Source organism: Electrophorus electricus, chromosome 17 (assembly GCF_041902795.1).
Source record: "Electrophorus electricus isolate QZ-2024a chromosome 17, ASM4190279v1, whole genome shotgun sequence".
Taxonomy (NCBI): domain Eukaryota; kingdom Metazoa; phylum Chordata; class Actinopteri; order Gymnotiformes; family Gymnotidae; genus Electrophorus; species Electrophorus electricus.
In genome coordinates this window covers 2,922,403-2,932,500 of record NC_137513.1, presented here as the reverse complement: position 1 = coordinate 2,932,500, position 10,098 = coordinate 2,922,403, and the positions used below count along the sequence as shown (strand labels likewise).

The window sequence follows — 10,098 nt, the reverse complement described above, 5'->3', positions numbered from 1 at the left end:
GCTGAAGGGAGAGGGGCAGAGAAAAACGCTGCAGGCACCCCAGTTAATGATGGGGGGTTGTGGGGCACAGCTCTAGAGCCACCGTGCTGCCGGCGGGGGAGAAACCCAGGATCTACCCCGGGATCCGCACTGGCAACACTGCCGCCCACTGACCACACACACGCACGCACACACGCACCCGCACGCGCACCCGCACGCACGCGCACGCACACACACCCGCACACGCACCCACACGCACCCACACGCACACGTACGCACACGTACGCACACGCACACACACCTAGTCTTACGTCTCCGACATGCTGCGCTTCACTGGTGTTTACTCAGATCAGAGGCTCACTCGACTGATCTTCACACATGCCGATTTCTGGTCTTCACATATGGAGTATGCGAGTCCTCTTTTTAAAGGTTTGAGCACCGTCACGACTCTGCCTGTCCCGGCCCCATCTGCTTGACCTCCCCGCAGGTGGGAACAGGAAAGGGACGAAACTCCCAAGCACGGTGGTCCTTCAGTTCAGCCCCCACACCGCGACAGCAACTCCCATAAGAGAATCCACGGGACCAAACAGAAGTCCTGACACCGCTTTGGCAGTTCCACAGGGGTCATTTCAAAAAACAAAGGAAACATTGGGTTCAAGCTCCTCTGTAACAACTCCAGAGTGTGTTTGGAATTCACCAAACACAGGGTCACCTCGCCAAACACAGGGTCACCTCGCCAAAGAGGGGGTCACCGCTTCTGCCAACTGCCATTAGAGCTCAGCACCTCACGCAATGTCAAAGACAAACCATTTACCACGACTCCACACGATCAAACTCATCCATTATACAAAGAGGCAACCAAAAAAAAAAAAAAGAAAAGAGATCTAATATTTCCTGGCACTAAAATTATTCTATAATTTTATAACCCATTTCCAGATGTTCTTGCTTTTTTTTTAAGGTCTTGAGGTGCAGTTCTCTTACTGCAGTGGCAGATCATTTTGCTTCTTCTAAGAAATACAAGTTTGAAATTTAATTATGTACCACTGCAGTAAGGCAATTTCACTTGACAAGAACATTTAAAACGAGAAGGAATGTACAGTAATTGGTTGTGAAATCGTATATTCATTTCATAATGACAGATAGTGGCTACATTGCCTTTATTCATATTAGTTCTACTGAACTCATGACTCAACTAAGATGATATCTTAGCAAGTGAAGATACTGGGAGATTGTCACTAATGACCCAGTGCGTACTGGTCCGTCCCCCGCCCGGTGCTGGTCCATTCCTGCTGACCTACTGAAGCTCCTCCCAGCAGGACCCATAATGAACAGGGCTGCCCAGGTCCATCACACATCATCTGCACTTCGGGCCAATAGCAGAAGGCTGCAATTGAAGGGATTCCGCAAATGTCCGCCTGTGGCAGCAGCAGCAGAATCAGCCAGGCCCAGCATTCCCAGTCATTCCCAACTGACCTGTGTAATATGGCAAAGTGCCATATTGCATCATATGGAATTAGTCTGGACAGAGCCAAACAATGCCTATTCCTGGCTTTCTACGGCATTATAACGTGTTTACTGCGCAGTCCTCATTTTGATGGTTATTAGCTGGTGAAGCAAGAATAATGACAAAGATGTGGGTAATGGCACCTCAACAAATCAGTTTTTTTATATATTCTAAACTTGTATTGTTCTCATACAGACTATTTTCCCAGTTTTTAAAATAACCATTAAAAATATCAAAGCATGTTTTTAAGGCAGCAGCATCTAGCCTGAGCACCAGTTCTCCATCACAGGCTGGCCACATGGGGCACGTCCGTGTCATCTGTGTGAGATCATTTTACAGGATGTGTAAAGTCAAATTATTTAATCAGGTTCTACAGGTTTCACGCACGGCCTAGCCCTCTAGTAGTCTAGTGGGAGAAACGACAGTAGCATTAAAGCGATCCTTCAAAAGGCCCTTAACTGTGTCTTCTCTGCATTTGCTTTATTTTTTTCCGGCAGAAACCGCGGCAATCGTCAGCGTCACCGCGCCGGCGGGAGCTAAATAACCTGTTTACTGCAGCGGTTAGCTGAAGTCATTTAAACACGTGTTAAATTTGAAAAATCCTGCACTGTTCCGGGACAAAGGGAAATCCCAGGAGTCTCCTTTTTTAAAAACTTCAAAAGCAGCTTGTGGTCCGTCCTCACACGTGCGCTGGTTCCCTTAGGCTTTAATAGCCCTCACAAACACACCACACGCATCAAAGAAGCCCCCAACCCCAATGACCTTCCGGACAAACCCAACAGGCATGTTTTAACTTTCCCTCCGCTCCAGCCGGAGGCCGCACGGCTTGTTTTAGAGGCCGAGCACCTCGCTCTGCTGACACGGAGGTCCTTCTCGCAAACAATGCAGTCCCGGGGGGCTCGCCACGCTTCCTGTTTACTGCTCTCCTCACAGGTCACGTGGGTGTGAGAGGACCTTAACAGAACGAAGCTTCAGGACCACCCGCTCAGTGAGAGCCTTATTCCGACCCTCACGGCCCAGTCAGGACCCACCGGAGCCGTGCCAGGCGTCTGGCTCGCCCCGCGGCGAGGCTGGCACACGGGCGGAGGAACGAAGACAAAACACCTGTGTTCTGCATGTCCCGCTACACAGTACACAGGATTACGGTCCCCGTCCGTACAGACAGGATTACGGTCCGTACCGCCGTACGGCGGAAAGGTGCAGGTGCACAGACCCGCTACACATCTCCTGCAAGAAAGACCAGCACAAGAAAGACCAGCAGTTGCAGCCAGAAGTGGATTAGCCAAGCTGGCGAATTACACACACACACACACCTGGCCCATTCTGCCTCGAGGCAACACGATAAAGCAGAAGCCTCTGGGATATGCATCATTATGGACAGGCAATTAACACAGATAAAAAAAATGTTTTTTTAAAGTAAAAGGTGAGGAGACTGGCACAGACCTCAGTGTTTCCTCTTCCTCTCACCTGACAACTCGGCAGGTACGCAGCTCCTCCAACGGTAAACACTAGAGGGCACTATTTAATGGGGCGCATGGCTGACCGCTTGGAAACCACCTGCAGCGTGAGCTGGCTCCTGGTGACCTTTGACCTTTGCCTCTGTGGCTGCGGGGAGTGCCAGCTCACTTGCTCTGGAGCCCATGGGCACTATGCCAAGTGCCCGTTGGCACCAGGCACATTCAGAAGAGCAAACTTCAACCTCCCTGCCAGCCACCACGCTACCCTGGGCCGTGAGTGACCATGGCAGCCGGCAGCCCTGCACAGAGGGGGCCCCCCCCCCGGATTTACCAGCCTCACCCTCATCAAGACACTGGCAAGACACCAAGTCTCCTTCGCCTACCACACACGCTTTCACATTTGATATTATATCAAGATCATAAAGCAGGTTTCCTAATAACCACATACTTACACCTACATTTCAACACAGATCAGTGAGCCAAAACCTAGGGTTGTTGCACAAGGGGGGTGGAGCGCAGGGGTGGTCAAAGAGCCCCATGTGGATCTTTGCCTGAACAAGTGTGACTCCTCCATACATAACATTTTTTAAAACTTATATATATGTTTTGCATAGTTGTAGTTGTGCATCAGACATTGCTGATTGAATCTTTGACTTGAGGCTGGTAGAAACCAAAGTTTGTGGGCTAATGTCAACCAACGCTGAAACATGGCAGAAAAATGAAGATGAAGACAGAACATCTTACTGGAGTGGAAAGATTTATATATTTTTTTTCCACTGAGTGGAAAGGAACGGAAATCTGCTTAAAATGTGCCAAATGTCACCGTGGTGTTTTAAAAACACTGAATCTTCAGAGTCACATGCCTACCATAAATTCCCCAGAGGTACCGAACTTCGCAAACACAAGCTGAACAACAAAATGCCAGTCAAACACACTCAGTTGTGTCGAAACAAACAGTCATGCACATCCCATCAACTGGCACAGAACAACTCTCACAGCAAAAGTCAATACCGTGAAGGGAAACTTGTGCAAAGTTGCCTCAGAGAAGCCACTGCAATCTTGTCTCCAGAACATGAACATTTGGAACGACTGGTATCAGACCACCAGTGACGGAACATACTGCTGAACACAGAACATCAGACAAAGAGTGCAACTGAGACAGTTGTCCTCTGATCTTGAGAAATGCCAGAATTTCAGCATTGCACTGGACGAGTCTTGCGATGTATACAGTTGGTCATTTTTGTATGGTCGGTATCAGAATACTACAATAAAAGAAAGAGCTACTAATCATCATACTCTATTGTGCTTTAATATTGTAAAAGGCAAATATGCCACTATCCAGTCACACAGCCAGAGTCCGAGAAGGAGCACGGTCCATGAGGGGATCTGTGAACAGCATGGTCGAGATGTGGAAATCTGACAATTGCTTCCCAGAATTTTGGACATTAGAAACGCTAAACTTAGACCATGTCATGAAACCTGGGCTGGAAATTGTCAATTTTGCCTCACATTCATACCCTTAAATCACAGACAGTTCAGAAATCTCACTGCAGACCCTGAAGGCCTCTCCAGTGACCGGCCAGCTCACTGCAGTGTAGAGGGTTAGGTGAGGTGGATAGCTCACTGCAGTGTAGAGGGTTAGGTGAGGTGGATAGCTCACTGCAGTGTTCAAGGTTAGGTGAGGTGGATAGCTCACTGCAGTGTAGAGGGTTAGGTGAGGTGGATAGCTCACTGCAGTGTTCAAGGTTAGGGTTGGAGAAGTGGCTTTCAAGACGTAAAGTGATATCTTGGGTTTTTTTTTAACCTTTGAAGAGAAGTTACTCCTGGAAGAAAAGCGCAACTGTCCAGATCTCTCAGACCCTGTGGATTTTAGATCTGGCTTTTCTGCTGGACACTGCCTAGACTCAACCACAATCTCCAGGAGAAGTTATAGAAGCTACCTGATCTAGTGCACGTAGTATTTGCATTCGTCAACAGACCCAAGCAGGACTCATCTTAAAAAGGAAGAACTGAGACATTTTCCTCCACATCAAAACACAAGTGGCCGGGCAGCTGAAGACCTAAAAGTGAGAACCTCATGGTATTAAACACATCTGTAAATCTATAACACAGCTTTGAGGACAGACTCCAAAATCTACAACTGTAAATACCACAAATTACATTCCTTCTTAACCCTTTTGCTGCTGATTCAGATTGTCTGAAACTCCTGGTGACAGATTAAGCTACTTTTCAAACGGATTTGACAATGTTTTGAAGACGAGAGATGTGGCGTGCTCCAGGTGAGAGAGCTCGTTCCTATAGAGAAGTATCCCGCCGTAAACCGAGCCACACAGAAGCTACTGGCACTGTTCAGTTCTACCCATCTCTTACCCTGGAACGTGAAATCAAAGCATCGCGGTGTTTTTACTGATATTCACGTGACAGAATTGCTTCGTACCACAACACCTTAACACAAGGCAGGTTTGAAATGGACTGCAGAAAACAAAGGATGCCAGAAGTCTCACTAAACTTGACAGGCTGCACGACAGGTAGGAAAAGGCGTGGGAACTCAAAGTTTGAAAACTCTGACTCATCATAAAAGGTTTTGGTTGCTGTAGTACTGGTAGTTGAGTGCACACCTATTTGTGTAACTGTGCAGCTTGTGGCTAACTGTAGGGATTTGTTCAGGCTTTGTGTTGGATAGGCCACCCCCCTCCCCTGGGTGTGAGCACAGGGGAATATATGCATTCATAGTCTTTTAATATTTTCACCTTTAAACTCACTCTTCTTGCTAGCCATGTGGAAAGTAAACTTAATTTCTACAATGGTGTTGCTTCTTAGAACAGGTCTGACAATTCAGTGCCATTGACCAGAAAGGTTGTTTACAAAGACGGAAAAAAAACATTTTGCAGTGAAGTGTCAGGAGTCAGATATTTCATCACTCCCTTGTGACAGCTGAGGGCATTTTGCTCTGAAAATGAAATGCAAGAAAAAGGCAACAGCCTTTTTAGACAGTTATGAACAGTTTTTAACAGTTATGAAACGCAACATAAACTTGAAATCAGGAACAACACGGACCTCCTGACCAACTGCTCCAGTGTAAGTGCACAGCACCCCCAGGTAAAATGGGTTCTAAAGTCACAGAACTGCTGAAGACGTTTGCTCAGCTCGGTCAGCATTCCTCATCCTGCCTTCTCCACAGCCTGCAGCCTTCAGAAGGCCAACATCTGCTTCGCTCTGGCTGGAATAAAGACATCACCCTGCAGCCCAGAAGCCAGGCTGTCTGATGGGGGAGTGCCTGCAGTGAACACAACTGAAAAATTCATCACCACACTGGCTAGCAAAGAGTGCACAGACCGAGAGAGAGAAAGTCCACAGACAGACACAGAGGAAGAGTCCACAGATACAGGCTGGGCTGCTCTTAGCATGCATTCTGCACGGCAAACAAAGGTTACTGCAAACATTGCAACATCTGCTCCACGGTATCATTTCAATACAGGGCACCATTAAAAACCAGTAGGGCAGGGATGGCATGATTTTCCAGATGTGGCACCCGTGTGGCCTGCGCAGGACGGAGAGGAGAGCGACTGGCAGGTCGCATGTCCTCGGCGGCGGCAGGACGTTACGCAAAACCACACGCCTACCTAAGATCGCAAGCACACTGGGTGGCATCTCCAGACTACACCTTCTCCACTCAGAAAAGGTGACACCAACGCCCAAAGCCAGAACATGTTCCTGCAGGTGACACGCCAGCAGGCAGAGGAGCTCCGCTCCAGACAGGGAACATAAACCACTCACACAAACATGTTTGTGCAAAAGGGAGTGATGGGGGGGAGGGTTGAGGGGGTTCACACCGGTCAATGGGACCGGGACCGTTACGTGTTTTCCAACCTTGCTATTTACAAACAAGACACTTGGGCAGGGAGCCCATGAAGTTAAGCCTTGAGGGCATTTAAAAGATTAAAAAAACACCCGTTACACTATCAACAATGAAACAGTAGGAAAGCCATGCCATGTGTTGAACGTACAGTTGAACTGGCAGCTTTTCCAAGGGGAAGTGCTGGATATGAGTCAAGTCACCCAGCAGGACTCAGCAAAGACTGGAGATCAACAAAGCAGAAAAAAAACAAACCTACATAACGCTCAGCAGTTCACAAGATAAACAAAACAACCCAATGTTAAATTCATAGCTACAGAGTTCCGCGTCCGGCTCCTTGGCTGGTTGCTGTGGGAGATGATGCGCGAGTCTGCAGTCAGAGGTGGAGTGAGGGGTAACAGCACAGAGGGTCAGGCATATCGCAGGGGGAAAAGCCCCAAAGGCGGACCTCGGCACTCGCCTCCTTACACAGCAGCCTCAGGGCAAGCAGGAATCCATTCGCATTCATCATTGCTTACTGTGTGGGCTTTGTCATAACTGCCTTGTCTTTGAAGCACAGATATTACACAGCTTGAGGGGAGAGAGAGAGAGAGAGAGAGAGAGAGAGAGAGAGAAGATATACACTATACAGCTAGTGAAAGAGAGGGAGGAGATATATACACACACACACACACACACACACGATATAGTATAGTAGATATAGACTGTACGTCTAGTGAGAGATACTGGATATACAGCTAAAGAGAGGGATATACAGGTGATTTAAGGCAATGCAAATGTTTTCACTCTCCAGTCTTTATAGTAGCAGGAACATTCCTCGGCCTGCGTGCACTCACTGCTCTGTTTCCCAGAGACACCTCTCTTTTGTTTTTCACAGGTCCCAGTTTCCACACAGAGGAACAGTGTTTGCTGATACAGACCAATTACTGGCAGTGACCTCACGTACCTCCTAAATCATTCACAGCTAAAGTCACAGTAAGCCCTTAGTGAGTGGGAAATCAAATTAAGGTTGCATGCTTTTAACACAAGATCATACTGTAATTATCCTGTTAATTTCAGCAGGTGTAAACGGCACTGAATGCACTACAAGCATATTAGTGCGTATGTAAATCACTGTAGCTCTCAGTGCAAGGCTCTGAGATGCACGCTTCCTTGTGAAGGCGACCATGAAGGAGGCTTATGTTTGTGCATGCCAGATCGCCAGATCTTAAATCAACGTGCAGGGCCCGACTGCAATACCTGTGCTCCATGACAAACTACCAGTGACTACAAAATCCAGGAATGGATTTTGGATTCCCGATTCAGAATTCAAGACCTCGTCTCCAATATTTGTACTCATTGGCTAATAATCACTGTCCAACGGACAAAGTCCTGAGGTGACGATACTTGTGCTAGCCACATCTAGTGGACTACAACAATTTTAGAGGTCCTACTCTACAGCAGTGTCCAGTCACTGAATTCATTTTATCTCATGAGGTGACAGAATAACTACAGATGGCATGAAATACTGTAGTCCAGGAGAGTGAAAGGACTTCTTCTCGAAAATGAGGACGGGGCCAAACCTTAGCTGACTGTAAACAGCAAACTTTCAAGAGAACCGTTCAAGAGAAAGTGTGTGAAAGCCAATGACCTGAGCCCTACGCAGACATATCCCTCTACGCGGTCAGACGCGTCAGTATGAAAGTGTCTCTTTCGGCGTCAGCGCAAAACCACTCACAGATCAGCGTGCACTAACTCTAGCAGCGCCGCTCAAAGTCGTAACTGATTCAGCTTTCCATAAATCCTCGAGATTACGCAGATGAGAAACACATGCGCGTGGAACGGGAACGGCCTCCGCGCGGTGCTGATAAAAAGGAGCCCCACCGCGTGCAGTCACGGCCCTGGCTCCGACGGCACCAATGCACGCGTCCTAAAGGAGCTGGCTGAGTCTACCGACTCATGAACGAGGTGGTAATACAATGACAGTTTTGCAAATCTGCCCTTAGCGTGAGCTCCTTCATCATAACACAAAGCATTGTGAGACTACCATGCCAGTGGGTGCAAGTTTGAGTTTGTATGATGCTGTCAGGAAGCAATTAAGGGCCGAGTGGACAGAAAGCTAGACAGTTCAAGGTTGCACTAGATAGGTCTGCACTCCACAGTGGAGCGCCTTTCCACACATTCTCCATGCACGCAGAGGTTCTGTGGGTTTGATGGTTAAAAAAAGGTCTGTGGTTCCATTTGCATTTGAGATCGTGGTCTGATCCTCATATTGGCAGTTTCTGATTATCTGAAACAACCCAGAAAGTCCCACGTTTACCGCGCTTTTGTTTTCTGTTCTTACCTGCTTAAAGTCAGCGACAAAGGTGATGAGCGTGCCATCTGCTTGTTTAAACTCCAGCGTAACGGAATCTCTCTGACTGTCGGCTTGCAGCAGCTCCTCGGTGACCTGGCCATCAGCTAAACGGACCCGCACCTTTAATTCCGAACTAAATCCGGGGGTCGGTGACAGCGCGAGCGCGCAGAGGAGCAGCGCGAGTCGTCCCGACAGCGTCAGAAGGCACCTGGCAAACATACCTGCTCCTCCAAAGACACGAGGACTCAAAGCGAGGACTCGGCCACGACACTGAGACGCACTCTCGTCCCCAACTGAAACGGTGCTATTATTTGTCTCATTTCACCAATTCCGACAGACGCTGCTATCGCAACTGTCTCACAGCTGGTCAGATTTCATAAGACCTTCATACATATTCTTGCGGCAAAATGTAAAAAAAGGAAAAAGGAAAAAAACAAAACAACAAAGTTAAAAAAGAAGCATAAAACAAAGTCTTGAAAGTTTTGGTAAATGATGACCTACGCGCACCACGTCACTCGGATCAGTCTCGGTTTTTCACTCCTCGAGAGACGCAACACTTAATGTTGATTTGTGAGCCCGCGGAGCTTCGCAGTACGGGGCAGGCACACTCCCATTCAAGACCTCACTCTGACTTCTCAGTAAGTTTCTGATTTTCGGCTCACTCTTCTCTTGTACACTACCGAAGGTCCGTCACTTCCTCCACAATCCAAAGTGCAACTCCGAAGTCCGACGGCCTCCAAAGTTTGAGAGCGCAGTAAACTCTTAAAGGCGCACACTCCGCCTAAAGCCCCTGCGTTAACAGCAGGTCAGAAATCATTTAATAACGGGCGAAAGAATCTCTCTAATATTACTGGAAATGTATATCCCTAAGAAACAACAGAACGACTGAGAAGACAGTAAAATATTAATTTTTAATTTATTTTCTGTTGCATGGATACCTTTAGTCTTCTTAATTTGGCGAATTGTT

The 10,098-nt window shown here is 47.7% G+C and overlaps 1 protein-coding gene across 1 annotated transcript in view; it reads right to left on the bottom strand.

Annotated features, from left to right (window-relative positions):
• The window catches only part of oafa (OAF homolog a (Drosophila)), a 12,509-nt gene extending 2,639 nt beyond the window's left edge, over positions 1 to 9,870 (bottom strand). Inside the window, exon 1 of the mRNA XM_035533923.2 lies at positions 9,120 to 9,870. Coding sequence (XP_035389816.1) covers positions 9,120 to 9,350 — 231 coding nt within the window. The 5' untranslated portion in view covers positions 9,351 to 9,870. The remainder of the gene's footprint in view (positions 1 to 9,119) is intronic.
• Between the last annotated feature and the right edge of the window lie 228 nt (positions 9,871 to 10,098).